This window comes from Anthonomus grandis, chromosome 16, assembly GCF_022605725.1.
Source record: "Anthonomus grandis grandis chromosome 16, icAntGran1.3, whole genome shotgun sequence".
NCBI classification, from domain to species: Eukaryota; Metazoa; Arthropoda; class Insecta; order Coleoptera; family Curculionidae; genus Anthonomus; species Anthonomus grandis.
This window is the reverse complement of record NC_065561.1, coordinates 15964209-15979574: the sequence shown is the minus strand read 5'-3', so window position 1 is coordinate 15979574 and position 15366 is coordinate 15964209. Positions and strand designations below refer to the sequence as shown.

The 15366-nt window shown below is 31.4% G+C and overlaps 2 protein-coding genes across 5 annotated transcripts in view; one reads left to right on the top strand and one right to left on the bottom strand.

Moving 5' to 3' along the window:
• Window positions 1–10446, bottom strand: part of LOC126745887 (T-box transcription factor TBX20-like) — a 123552-nt gene extending 113106 nt beyond the window's left edge. For 2 of the 4 annotated variants that reach the window (XM_050453924.1, XM_050453923.1), the window contains exon 1: window positions 9922–10446. In XM_050453924.1, the coding sequence (XP_050309881.1) occupies window positions 9922–10045 (124 nt within the window). In that variant the 5' untranslated portion in view covers window positions 10046–10446. The remainder of the gene's footprint in view (window positions 1–9921) is intronic. The other 2 variants (XM_050453925.1, XM_050453926.1) reach the window with 1 other exon arrangement.
• The window catches only part of LOC126745892 (mitochondrial import inner membrane translocase subunit Tim21), a 580089-nt gene that overhangs the window by 433534 nt on the left and 131189 nt on the right, over window positions 1–15366 (top strand). The window lies entirely within an intron of this gene.

The following is a 15366-nucleotide window of genomic DNA, read 5'->3' as shown; positions in this document are numbered from 1 at the left end:
ATATTTATGGGCGTGACTAGGAATCACTCTTTATCTCCGCCTTTATAGACCGCCTTTGTATGAACCAGCGAGAAAAAAGAAATGGATAATGAATAACATAACAGAATTACTGCTTTGTTGTTTTGACTGAGAATAATCCATTTAATTGGAGTGAGGGCGTAGGCCACACATTTCCTATGTTGTATTAGGCTTCAAACTTGTATCTGGGTATTGATAGGATTAACATGTGGGACCTTTTTAATTAAGTGATTTATATTATATTGGGTTTTACACCGATAATAGTTATTAATAGAATAATATTTTATAAGACTTATTCGAAGAAGAACACAATGCCAGTTAATAATTCTGGATAGATTAGTTTTTGCGGTTTTGATTCGATGCCATTATATAGGAAAATTTATTTCACATAGAGAGAGAAAGATTAGAAAACGCTGCATTTTTTGGATATTGTAGGATAAATACGAAATAAAAATGGCAAAAATAGACACACAAGAGCATCTTCTTGTAGCTATATATGAGTAAATATTCCTTAAAATTGATAAAAGATTTGTATCTATAGGATATTGCGTAAAATTCTTCTATCGTCGATCTAAATTATCCGAATAATTATTAACAAATTTTAATCATTATTAATCGCTAGAACTAATTTTCTTACGATAACGTTATGTCATGGTTTAATTAGCAGTTAAGTCAAATAACAATTTCTTATTTTATTTGCTTGCTTAATCGACATTTTTGACCATAGTATCGTACAAGAGATCGGTTCAACCGAAATTCATTTCTAAGTAGTTAAGCAATTTAGATTAATACCTAAAAATTTATAGTGCAAAAGTTTTAATTTATATTAGAAGTTTATTGTTTTATTTTGTTACGTAATTTATAGAATTACGTACTTTACGTAACTACGTAAAGTATAAGGCATCTAGGGCAATTTATTCTAAGCCCGTAGAATTTGTTAGTATTCGTTAGTTACCACTATATAAGTTTTGAGTAGCTCTAAATTAAAAATTAGTAGTTAAATTGTACCTTTAATTAAGACTGATTAAAAAAAATATTTATGCAAAAGTAGTATTTTTATGTCAAATAATAACTATTGTTAATTAATAACTGGCAACATAATAAAATAATCTTAAATAAAAATGGCAAGCCTAAATGAAGCTCGTCTTTCTTGGCCTTAATAAAAAATAAATTCGATTCTGGGAGTTATGAAGGCAAATTTTCACTTTTTAGATCTGATGGCGGATCAGTAGAGTCAGAGGAGGTTAGTAGCAATCAAAAGAAACCCATATACTATTATTCGATTATTGATGGTTTAAAAGTTATTACCGTTTTTCTGTTTTTTATAAAAATAGTGTCATGAATTATGTAAAGAACTCATGGAAAGAATATCCTCACGTATTTGCGTGGTATTTGTTATGAATGTTGCCTTAAATAGTGTACTTTTTCATAGGTAATAATTGCATGCAAAACAATTACTTCTGTCACTACTTAGAAAATGATAATTTCCCAATGTTTTCAAGTTCTACATACACATTTTTGCGTTTGAATTGATGCTGCTACAAAGCACGTGTTCGACCAAAAATAAACAGCTATCAGAAAAAGTTGCTTTATTTATGGCAGATTCTTTACGGTCAAATATTTATGATAAGAAAACTAAACATTCTTTTTCAAATTATTTTTAAGATCAACATACTTCCCTTATTTCCCTGTCGCGAATGTAGTTAGTTTCTTTCTGGTTTTTTTAACAAATTAGGCTTTATTTCTTATACTTAGACTGTTTGCTGTTTCTATTTTCGGAGTTTTTCGTGTTTTAACTCCTTTGCTACTATTACAAGTAAACCACAAATGGCTTATAGTTCCCACGAATATGCAGAAATGCACTATGTTTATGGGCTTTGTAATGGAAATGCTCGAGCTGTTGCCCGAGAATATGAAAGACGCTTTCCCGGTCGAAATCGCTATCCTGACCATAGAGTTCTCATAAATGTGCATCAGAGTTACTTGGAAGGCATCATTCCTGGTCAGCCACGGAGAGTAGGAAGACCTAGAAATGATAACGATGAAGATGATATTGTGGAATTTGCAACAGAGAATCCAACAACAAGTGTTCGTCGCATAGCAAGACGTTCGGGACTGCCCAAATCCACAGTTCATCGAGTCTTACAAAGAAATCTGTTATATCCTTATCATGTGCAAAGTGTTCAAGCACTTCTGCCCACTGATTATGAAAAAAGGATTTAGTTTTGTCGGGAAATGCTGCAGCGTGATAGAGAAGACTCCATTTTTTTTTTTAAACATTTTGTGGAGTGACGAAAGCAGTTTTAAAAGAACAGCGATATTTAATATACACAATTTGCATTATTGGGACTATGTTAATCCTAATATAGTAAGAAATGATCGTTTTCAGCATCAGTTTTCAGTCAATCTATGGGCAGGGATCATTGAAGGCAAATTAATTGGACCATTCGAGCTACCAGGAAGACTTAACGGCGGAAATTATTTACATTTCTTGCAACATAACTTGAACGATTTACTTGAAGACGTATCTGTAGCAACACGGCGAGACATGTGGCTGCAACACGACGGAGCTCCTGCTCACTCTGCCCGAATCGTAAAGCAACATCTTGATAATACTTTTAATAATATATTAAAAGTAATAATAATAATTTAAAGTATAATAACATTTATTGTGATGTTTAATAGCAATAAATTCTTTTTTTTTTCATTATTTAGTATTACAATATTTTGATTTTTGTCCAAAAACGATTAGTTTAATAAAAATGCCAATCAAAAAAGACTCGTATCACTTATCTGAAAGTATTATACCATATGAGAATCTTCATTAAATAAGTAACTTTTCCTGATAATTTTTAATTTTTTGTAGTAAATTTGTTTCTGCCAGGTTCACTTAAAAGGCAAATAATTTTTAAATAAAAATTAAACATATTGAGAAATTATTTTTTTCTTACTAGTGAAAGAAACAATTATGCATCCAAATCATATTTATGAAAGGGTGCACTCTTAGGGTCACACTCGCACTAAATACTAAGTAAATAAATTATGATATTTTTGTAATAAATTTTGTGCAAGCGATTTTAACAAAAATGAGAAAAATGAAAATAACTTTTAAACCATCAACAATCGGATAATAGTATATAGGGTTTTTTTGATTGCAAATGATCTCCTCTATCACCTCCTCTCGTTTGGACGTCTACTTTTGGGACATTCCTGTATAATTATATTATATATTTCTTATTATATATTAATAAGTTAACAATAATTGCTTATAAAAATCCTATAAAATACTACGATGTCGATTCATCTAATATCATTAATTTATAATAATATTTGGCGAAGTCAAGTCAAATATTAGTATTTAGCCCAATGGTTACAGTATTTTGTAAAGATTGCGCAAGAATTAATTAATATTTTAGGCAAAAACGACTGATAACTATAAAACAGCCTAGTTAAACCTGTATTTAAAATTTTTGTGCATAACTTAAATGGATACGATGGGCGATTTCTATATCTTCATTATATGGGAAAATTTATTTCACATAAATAGAGAGATTAGAAAACGCTGCATTTTTTGGATATCGTAGGAAAAATACGAAATAAAAATGGCAAAAATAGACACACAAGAGCATCTTCTTGTAGCTAGGTATATAGGAGTAAATATTCCTTAAAATTGATAAAAGATTTGTATCTATAGGATATTGCGTAAAATTCTTCTATCGTCGATCTAAATTATCCGAATAATTATTAACAAATTTTAATCATTATTAATCGCTAGAACTAATTTTCTTACGATAACGTTATGTCATGGTTTAATTAGCAGTTAAGTCAAATAACAATTTCTTATTTTATTTGCTTGCTTAATCGACATTTTGGACCATAGTATCGTACAAGAGATCGGTGCAACCGAAATTCATTTCAAACTAGTTGAGCAATTTAGATTAATACCTAAAAATTTATAGTGCAAAAGTTTTAATTTATATTGGAAGTTTAGTGTTTTATTTTGTTACGTAATTTACAGAATTACGTACTTTACGTAACTACGTAAACTATAAGGCATCTAGGCACGTACAATTTGTTAGTATTCGTTAATTACCACTATATAAGTTTTGAGTAGCTCTAAATTAAAAATTCGATTCTGGGAGTTATGAAGGCAAATTTTCACTTTTTAGATCTGATGGCGAGAAATATATAATTAAGTTAACAATAATTGCTTATAAAAATCTTACAAAACATTAGGATTCTTTTAACAGCACGCAGGTTCATTTATATATCATTAATTTATCTGATAAGTTACTATTCTATTATAATATTTGGCGAAATCAAGTCAAAAATTAGTATTTAGCTTAATTGTTAGTATTTTGTAAAGGTTGCGCAAGAATTAATTAATATTTCAACTGAATCAGCATTGACATTATAAAACAAAGAATGTTCTTAGGCATTAACTACTGATAATTACAAAACAGCCCAGTTGAACCTGTATTTAATATTTTTGTGCATAACTTAAATGGATACGATAGGCGATTTCTATTTTTTCAGCGTTTATTTCTTATGGCTTATCATTGCTATATTTGACTTTAAATTTAATGTAGCCTAATGTATATTATATTTGTTCTTATCTCGTTTCCTTATATAAATAAAGACATGTGGTTTTGCATTAAAAAATGTAGGTAATAAACCTTAAACTAAAATTAAATGTTTGGTTTGGATATTGGCTGATTAGGTTTTAAAGAGTCATGGGCAAAGAAAGAACATTGTTTTGTCAATAATGTACTGAAGACAGATTTGGTGATTAAATCGTAATTCTAGGTTTTGGGTAGTTGGTACAGTTCTGGTTGGAGATTTTTTTCTTAGTAAATTTCACTATTTAATCTTCACATAACAGTTAGAATATGTTTCAAAGGGTTCCTAACACTAGAAATAATGCATAATTTTCAGGACATCAAAGACCTCAAAGCCGTTATTCACCTATTTAAGTGGTTAATTCTGCTACATAAAGTTGAAGGAACTAAAATGTGACAGCTTTAAACCAATATTGGTAATGACGAGCAAGTTATGTAATTTTGATCTAATTAATAAGTTGAATCGTGGAGGACTTTTATACCTCCTATATCAGGTTATACATGTAAGATCTGTGACTTTATGTACTTTTGCAATGACAATTATAAATATTCGCAAATCTGGATTATTAATACGAGAAAAGCTATTTTTTCGTAATAATGTACATGACTTAGCATTAGAGCGATTACCAAACTGACTATGCTCATTTATCCTATAACGCGATATGTTTTTATAACAAATTCCCTCTGAATTTTTGAACATTGGTTCAACGAAATTTAAGGATTACTTAGGTCTTAAATAGGTACCTAGTTTCTTTTCAAAAGTAGTTTTTTTAATGTTAAATTACATTTTGAATTTAATTGTTATAATTTTTTGTTGTGATTTTATTTTTTTACGTCAGATATGTCTATTTTAAAATACAGTGCATTCACGATGAATGGAACAAATTCATTTAAAATTCTAGATTTATATTGCAACTAATGTTTAATTTGTTGTCCATTTGATTCAATGCGTCCTTTCCAATGAAAGTTTTGGTTACAGGGTATCAAGGAGAAACTATGACGCCAACATTAACTTTCTATATAATTTTTACTTTTTAAGAAACCTTATTAGTAGACTAAGTAGCCTAAGGGTTTGTTATGCATTTGTGAGTATAATTATTAGTTGTCATGTCACGCATCATTTTTTAATAAAATACATTCATCTGAGAAAGAACGAATTGAAATACTCATGATTATTGGTTTTTTGGAGATCGGGTGCGTACACAACAAGTGCGCTACTTAGACTTTCTACAGTTTGAACTTATTCGTGCTTTAGTTGCTTTATTCTCTAATCCACAAGAGGCTGACTTACCTAGTAACGAGATATGGTTTCAACAAGACGGGGCGGGGCATCTCCTCACTCTGCCATCGCCGTTCGACAATTTCTTAATGCAACTTTTCCTATAACAGAAAGATTGGACGAAGAGGACCACCAGGAGATTGAGTGGCCACCAAGTTCTCCGGATATAACCCCATTAGATTTTTTTCTTATGGGGCTATTGGAAGTCCAAAGTTTATGTGAATAGACCAAATAATGTTGGTTATTTAACGCGAAGAATTCGACAAGCTATTAGACTAATCGATCCGCAAATGATTGAAAATGTGCAATTCGAAGTTATTTACCTACTTCAAAAATGCATTGAAGTAATTGGACAAGAAACTGAAGATCAGTTGCAATAAATATTGTATAAATTTTTATTACGTCAAATTTAACAAACCACCGAGTTTAGGCGTATGGTATGCTATACAAAAAGTATTAAGCGTATATCGTCATGATATACAGGGTGTTGCATTTTGAAAAATTAATGGTGACGCCATAGTTTCTACTCGAGGTGCTTTGTATAGGGAATTTTTATTGCAAAAAATGCGCAAGTGACAATGCTAATCGACGTGTCCAGACATTTTTCCCAATCAGGTAAAAAAAACACCTGAATTTTGTGAGAATGTACTGTATTTCTAAGATGAGAATAGGTTAATAGGTTAAGGTGATAATGTAAGAATATTGTTTATTTCCTATTGTATTTTTTAGCTTATTTTGTATTCATTAATTTCTGATTACATTTACTATATCTGGGGCTTGGTTCTAAAAGGGCCAAAGTCATAAATCGCAATTTTTGACAAATTGACTTTAAAGGTAATGAGGTCGCATTAGGTTTGGTTTTTACAACATAGATAGGTTTCTATATTTTTTTTAAGCTTGATTTGGGTATAGAGGATATTGGTTTTTAAAAAAAAAAACTTAAAAATGTATAAAATAAATTTATTTTTCAAAAAAAATTGACATTGACCTTTTTTTAATAAATAATAAATTAAACTAATAACACTTTGACCCAACTTAAAAAAATCAAAATGAAACTAAAAACACAAGAAAAAACTTCGTAAAAGTCGTTGCACATACATTTTGATAAAGATATAGGCACCTAAAGCGAATCTTCATCATCTTCACTTTCACCAAGATTATCAATTGCAGTGTCAGAAGAAGTTAGTCCATTAAAAAACTGCAGATAGTATGGCTGACTGTTTTTATCAATAAATGGTAATAAGTCCCTCAAATGTTGTACTTTATTTTTTGGAATACCTAACGGTTTTTTATTAATAGGGAAAAGTTTTATTGCATTTTCGGAATTACGGGTTGATTTTCTTAATAAATTTAAAGTTTGATGGCTCGTCTTCAGCAAAAGTGGTTTTGTATTTCAGCAGACCAGGATTTTCGGTAGAATAGTGAATGACTCTTATTTTAGCCCAAACAACAGGGTTTTCCAAAGTATTAACTTTTTTGTGCTGAAACTTTCCCGAAAGGAGTGACTTAAAATTCAAGAATTCTTCCTGAGCCACCTCATGCACAAAAATTGGGGGTTTCCTAGGCACTAAACGAATTAAATTGGCCCAGTCTCTAGGAATTTCTATTTTTACTGTGGTATTTTTTCCTAGCCTTTTCAATGGCTGCATGAATTTGGTCGGCTTCCATATGAGTATGTCCTGGGATAAGAAATTTGTGATATATACTGACATGCCTTCCATCTCGTTTAAAATATTCTTCAATAATCGTTAGCAGCATAGCAGAAATTAAAATGTTTTTGTTACAACAATCACTGTACATAATTATTTATATCGATATTGGCCTTATAAGAAGTTATATAATATTGGATTCCTGGGCCTATGTTCACATTGGCCCTTTTATTGAAAAAAAGAGTATAAAATTGAAATGTTGACATTGGCCTTTAGCGGATTTGTAATTTTTTTCCTGTGAAAGATAGACTTTGGCCCTTTTAGAACCAAGGCCTAGATATATTCAAAATAAATTTACAAGCTCTGTGACTTGGTTCAGTAAAGCAGCTATAGGATCTAAAAGTTAGACTGCGCCAAGCATAGCGCTCATATTATGATGTTTTTTTTCTGTGAAACGATTGAACAAAGCAAAGTAATTTATTTAATATTATTAAGCCTATATAAATTTATTAGGTCGCATCGTGCAATTGTCTTCCATTAGCACCGTTATCACCTATTTCATGACACATCGTCTAATATTATCACAGATGATCATTAAATGAATAAAATGTCGTGTGAGCAGGGATTGCATTCGTGGTACCCTAGTTGTAAACCCATTCTGTATTATTAGGTAAATTAAAATATAAATTTGGATTCCATGAAAATTTAATAGAAAATTTTAAAGGATATCTTTATGAGGGAGAGTTAGATTAAAGTTCATATTAAAGCCTGTTAAATAACTTGAAATTTTTAGGATATAAAGGGCTAAACTATAAGTTATATAAAAAAGTGCTTCGGCGAAAAGGCTTAGTTTTATGGAACAAATGACATATTTGGAACTCTTTTTTAAAACAATTTTTTTTTCAGGCTTATTCACTTTTCTGGACTTCTACGAAAAACGGTACTTACTCCAGAAAAACAATTTTCATGAAAAAAAAAACTTCATTATTTGTCTTTTAAGTAGGTACCATATAACTGAAATTATTGTGAACCATTCAGGTCGCGTAATAATCACTTGTTCACCTATATGAATTTTGCTACCTGGAAGATTTTTATTTTCAAATATTAAATATTATAATAAGCATGACTAAAATTTTTTAACGGTACTTAGTCGTTTTTGAGCTATTCAAATTTTCCATTTTATTCGTTTACATTAAATGAATAAATAGTTTAAAATTTTTTTTATTGTTGCAAAAAATGCTCCAATTATTATAATACGTATCGTCATTATCCTTGACCATTAGGATAACTTAGTAGCTCTTGTATAATTTTGCATTTTCAGCTTAATCTTAAAATATGAAAGCAATTTTTTTTATTTTTCATGGCTCAAAATTTATTTTTTATGTGTTTTTTCTCATGAATTGGTAGCCCTTTATATATCTATGAATTTTGTTACCTTGCATTATTTCTTGAAACTTTTATTCAAGTCAAAAATAAGGTTATTTCGGTAAATATTTTTTACTACGTAACTCATTTAGACCCACTAGGTATATATGTATAATGCATAATGGTTCTTCGAAGCATAATATCCCAACAACTGAACGTCTCTTTCATTCGCATATAAATTTTGGTCCTTCGACAAACCAGACCTCACTACACCTGATAATTTGTAGTTAGTTTTTCATTTAAAGCTCTTTAGTGACAAGACTTAAAGGTTCTCAAACTATTCAGAATGTTATTATAAATTTTTTTAACAACATCTTTTAATTGGTTTTTTAAAGAGTTTTACACTGCTAAACTAACAGTTTTTATTTGACATTGTTTAATATTTTATCAAATATTTAAAATTCATTGAACGTATTTAACGTTAAAAAGTGTTAATTTATTAACAGTTAAAAGTTTAATTAGACTTTTTTTGTCGTAATCGTAATCCGTTCTCAGGTTAAGTAAGCAAGGAAGAAAAAAATCTCAATCATTGAATAATTAAAATAATTTTATAATGTAATTCATAAGGAGTATAAGACTTTATTATTAGGTACCCAATTTGTAAGCTTGCCGCAATTGCTGTTGCATGATGATACTGAAAGTTGATATTGTATTGATGATGATGTTGAAAGTTGTAAAATTAATTTTAATCACTATTAAATAAATATAATATTAATAATATTTCAATACCATAAAATATTAATGATAGAACACTTCTAAATTGCAAGATAAGGACGCTTGTTAATTTGTAAATTACCATTTCATTTACATTATCGGCAAAAGGTAACTTATTAATAGACTTAAGGGTAAAAGCACTGCGTTTGGGTGTAAAATATAACTACACTACTCCTGTTATTTGCTATATTATTAAGCATATATAAATTTATTATACCTATAGGAGAATCAGCGGCTGGATCTCTTTCCCTACAGCCGCTTCTAGCCCTGCCATGCCTTGACATGATCGCCGCAATACTAAAGTCCGTAGCACAAGGTCGCATCGTGCAATTGTCTTCCATAATCACCGTTATCACCGTATTTCGCGACACATCGTCTAATAATATCACAGATCACCATTAAATGAATAAAATGTCGTGCGAGCAGGGGTTGCATTCGCGCTACCGTAGCAGTAAACCCATTGTCGGCACGTTATCGCCGGTATTGTCCAAAACGAGGTAAACCATCAAAGCCGCGCGGCACGCGTTAATAGCTTCAGAAGCCAGTGTTTTGACAGAGGGAATATTTCAGAACCCGTAGGCTCTGGACTTAACGACTTCTCTTTCAGATTGGCTGCTCCCACTTCGTCAAGAAGGCGGTCCGCCACGTCGTCGTCGTAATTGATACCCTTTTGTATTCGAGCGTCGCGACGCTTTCGTATCGAATACAACCGCTCGAACTGACCGGCGGTGCGTCGAGACGACGTCGGCTTTATCAAAAGAACGTGTTGCCATTTTTCGGCCGATGACAACACGTTAGGCTTTTGTTTTTTCCCCTCTACCCGACCGGTTTCCACTTTAAGAGACCACCTGGGCGGGTAAGTATTTTCTGCGGTGTTGCCGGAGCGATCCGTCGAAATATATTACCGTGATCAGGTGTGAAGTCGCCACTTTTAAGTGTATGAAAGAGAAAATATATAAAATAAAACATTGTTTTTAGGGAACAAACTAAAGCACGCTTTATTATTCTAGAATAAATACAGGGTGTCCGAGACAAAACAGCCTACCATCAAAATCTTGAAAAATAAATTTTTTAGCCAAAAACCGCCGAACACGTCAAATTTAATATTGAAGAGGACATTTATTGCCAGAAATTGCATTTGCCTGACGTGACCCTCACTGCCTAGAGCCCCCATGTATATTTTTTTAAATGAGAATAGGGTTGAGTGGTACCTTTAATTAAAGGTAATTTTATTCTCTACATTGTTCTATTTTTTTTTATTTCGCTGCGACTTTACTCCACTCCGCGGGTGTTTCTGGGATCTGCAATATAAGTATATGATACAAATTGAGTGATAATTTGTCCAAATATTAAATTTTAAAAATACTGCAAATTCCTTTTTTCTATTCAAATTTAACATTAATAATTTTCTTTCAGATTACAAACGATAATTAGGGGAAAGAAAATATGCCTTCGATAAGTAAAACAATCAGTTACCCTATTACACCAAAAAAGCACCAAAAAGATTAGCAGAAGAAACATAAGAAATCCAAAAAACCGAAATATCATCCCATACCCTTGGAGTTTTACGTTCGTCAACTTCTCAGAACGAACCAACTCTTTCTTCTGATGATGCCGAATATAAACATTTGGTCAATTTTGTTGGTAATAAGCTAAAAACTTATTTACTAAATGTTTAACGTTTTTTTAACAAAAATATTACCAAACCAGTTCAACACCAATCCCATACTTAATTAAATTATTTTCAAGAACTTCCCAGAACCTATCAATGGAAATGCAGACTCCTGACATCCCAACCTAAACCATCTCCGGTTGCATTAGTCCCTTTCAGCTGACTCACAAGATTCGTTTATTCTAGAAGACCTTATTTAAATGAACAGTCTCATTACTTTATTAATGTTGTGTGATTTTTAAAGAACTTTGTCGTATAGCCTTTGTAGTTTCGTTTTTAATGAAATAAAATATTCCGCAAAAACCTACCTGTACAAACAAACTTCAGGAACGATTTGTGAGATAGACTGTTATGAAATTCTTAAGAGGTATTGCAAGGCTAAGTATGAATCTCCTGTTACCAAAAATCTCGTTCTAACTGCCACTTCATCTTGAACTAAAATCGCTGTTCTCACAGTATCACATCTTGCTATTTTTGGTACAATAAGTGTAATGAAAAGCTCAAAATCAGTAGCTGAAATGTTTATATTGTCCACTTATTACATTTCAAAACATGAAACAACTCCGCACCGTTTCTTTTAATGAGTACCTTAGTTTTGCACCAGTGACGATATCTTTTCGAAGGCCGGTTTTTTTCTAGCAAATAATACGTTAAAATAAAAAAAGACCTTGCCCGAACCACCTCGTTGGTCAACATCTTCGTTTCAAATACGGATACTTCTATTTGCAGAGAAGGTTGCAGCAACGACATAAATACCTATTGCTGCATTGCAGGTCGCATTACACACGTCTGCACGCGGCTTTAAACCTAGCAAAATAAAGTTGTTACGTATAGGAACTTTAACAGTATTACACGGCTTTTTTTTGAAGAAGAAGAGGTTCATCAGGTATCGTGGCATAATATTTATTATACCTCAGACATTAATCAAAAAGTTTCACTGCTTAATAAAAATATTTATTATATAATAACTAAATATGCTCCTTTTTAAATCAAGTCTACAAACACAACCCCTTTTTAATCAAACTAAGAGATACAGCACATAAAGCATAAGTACGTTAACTTCTCCGTTACCTAACAAAAAACTACTACAAACTTACCATACTACAAACAATTAAGAAATTACACTAAACATGCGATTAACAGAGCAAAAATTACTTTCTTTAAACAAATGTCATTAAAAAACGGCAAGGAATTCTGGTCAGAGGCATAAAATCAAAAATCAATTTTATAAAAAATAAAAAACACTGCGTACCCAAAAATTGGAACAACGCTCAGAACATAAACAACGCTAGTTTTCACATCGCAATGGTAGTGCGAATTCTACATTTATTGGAAAAATTAACTTTGATAATTCAAATGGGTTAAATGTTATTAAAAGGACGCTTAACTTAGAAATAATTAATGAACAAACAATTTATTTAAATTAAAAATAGTATAGGGATAAACGCGATAGATACTGATAAAGTTTTAATAAAAGATCTTAAGCTTTGCCTTCCTGTTTGCTTTTATTATTTATAAACTAAAATTTCTAACCCAAAATTTCTTGTCCCAAAGATTTTAAGGATATCAGACCTATTAGTATTTTGCCTATAATTTAAAAAATCCTTGAACGTCATATTTATAATGAAATATACAAACTGAGTTATTTCATTATAAATATGACGTATTTGTCCTTAAAAATTATTTCTGACTGCCAATCAGGCTTTTGAAAGTCGTATATTACTATAACCAGCCATATAACCATTTTAAATGATAAAAGATCTGCAGAGGACTTAAAACATAATATATGTCTAGGACTGCTTGACTTAGTAAAGCCTTTGATACAATCGATCACCAAATGCTATTGGCTAAGTTACACTATTTTGGTTTTCGGACTATTATGACGGACTATTTCGGTTATTATGACCATGAAAAATAGTAAATGTGAGTACTTTAGCCTACTACCTGTTACTGGAGGTCTTTTCTTCCCTTGTTGCTAATATGAATAAAATCCTCCAGTACTCAAAAATGCATCTATTTGCGGATGATTCACAGGTTCATGGCGTTCAAAATGTCAGATATGCATAAGGCACAGTAGAAAATTAACTTTGATTTACAGGAAATTGCTTTATTTGCCGAAAACCATAACTTAAGGTTGAATGCTTTAAAGTCGCATGGAATATTATTTTCGCAGAACAGATGTAATTTGAAACAAATCGTTAAGAATTTTAAAATAAAAATTTGCGAATGAAAAGTGAAATCTAAGGGTGGTCTTTTATTGAAATAAATACTTACTATGTGTCTAAAACTAAATCTTCTTAATATGTAGGAATTCACATGTGGTTCACATAATTATAGATTTGCATGTGAATTAATTTGCCAGTCTTTATTAAAGACAGTTCACCTACAAAGTTTATTACATACATAAAAAAAGTTCTTTTGGATTAACAAAGTATAGTCTAATTTATTTAATCTTGATAAGTCGAGAAACTATTTTTTAATGGTTATCGGATTGAGCGCTTTGCCTGGTTCAGCTGGTCTTGCAAAAATTTGAAGAAGATGTAATTTTTTTCTTACCTTTAAATTATTTTATCTTGTGACTCTCACTTGTGCTGAGTCGCTCACACTGCCCTTTTGCTTGCTCCTCCTTGATTCTTTGTAATTATTATTTAATATTGTAATAATATTATATAAACGTGTTTGCTTTCTGAGTATTTTACTAATTTTCTTTTTCTCAATTTTTAGAGGCTCAAATTGTTAAGGCTCAACATAGGATAGCAAAATACTTTAACGAGCTGCATGCCAGGCACAGTACTTGTGTCTCTTAATTAAAGTCGCCTAAAAGAGACATTTTAAAAAATCGCCGCTACACTAAATATCATACAAAAGTAGTGATTTTGGTGACAAATCGCCATAAATGGCAACACTGGTTCTCTCTTATAGCCCAAGAAGTCCGGAGGTCGGATGAAAAACGCGACGGCCCGGTGGGACGGTCTGAGCCACGTCACGCCCTAAACGCGAACCGTACGGCTACGGCGATTTGTTTGCCTGAGTTGCTCGCTCGCTGCTTTACCTGTTCTCGAGCTGTTGATTGTTTTTCTTTTGTTCGCCACGATAATTACCCTCTATGTGCCTTGATACCCTTGATTATGAACTTACCTATCGAGCTCGGCGAATGGGGCCGTACGGAGGTTGCCATTAACTTGGCAACTGTGGCTTAGCTAGTAATTTATGTGCTTATTAAGCTTACCTTTACGTACCCTCGCTACACTACTATGCATTGCAATTATGGGAACGTTTATTAGTTTTAAAATAAAATATTTTGGTAACAAAAAAGGAAACAAAATCCGGATAACACAGAACTTGCCAGAAACATACACCATTTAAATGTCATTTGTGACTCAATGTGTGGGACATTTATAGCGATGATTTTTGTAAAACATTGCCGCTATGATTCCCATATGATGTGCTAGAAAAAGCAGGCGTTTGAACATTTTAGCATAAAATGAAAAATCAAAAGGTTTTTGAGGTATATTTAAAAAAAAGGAAAAATCTGCGAACGCGAACAATAATTATACACTTATGCATACATATACCTGTAAAATGCAGCAGATAAATAATTTTAAAAATCCAGTTTCGGACTTAGTCTTGTCTAAAAATTATAAATAAAAATATAATATACTACCAGTTCACCACAACATTTTTATTTTGCAAAACTATCCCAAAAAATTAACTTATACTTATATTAAAAATACACACATTTTATTATATTTAATAAATTATAATATTGCTTATCTCAGGCATCCCTCATCACTTTCTTCACGAATTCTCAAGAAATTGCTTATTTAGGACATTCTGCTAAAATTAAGTGGTAGCACACTTAGGGCGCCCAACGTTTTAGTGAAGAAGATATATTCCTGCGTGTAAAATATTTTTTAAGCATTAGTAAATTAGCAACTCTAAAGATCGCGTGGAATGAATAAGTATACATAAAATTAAATAATTAAAACC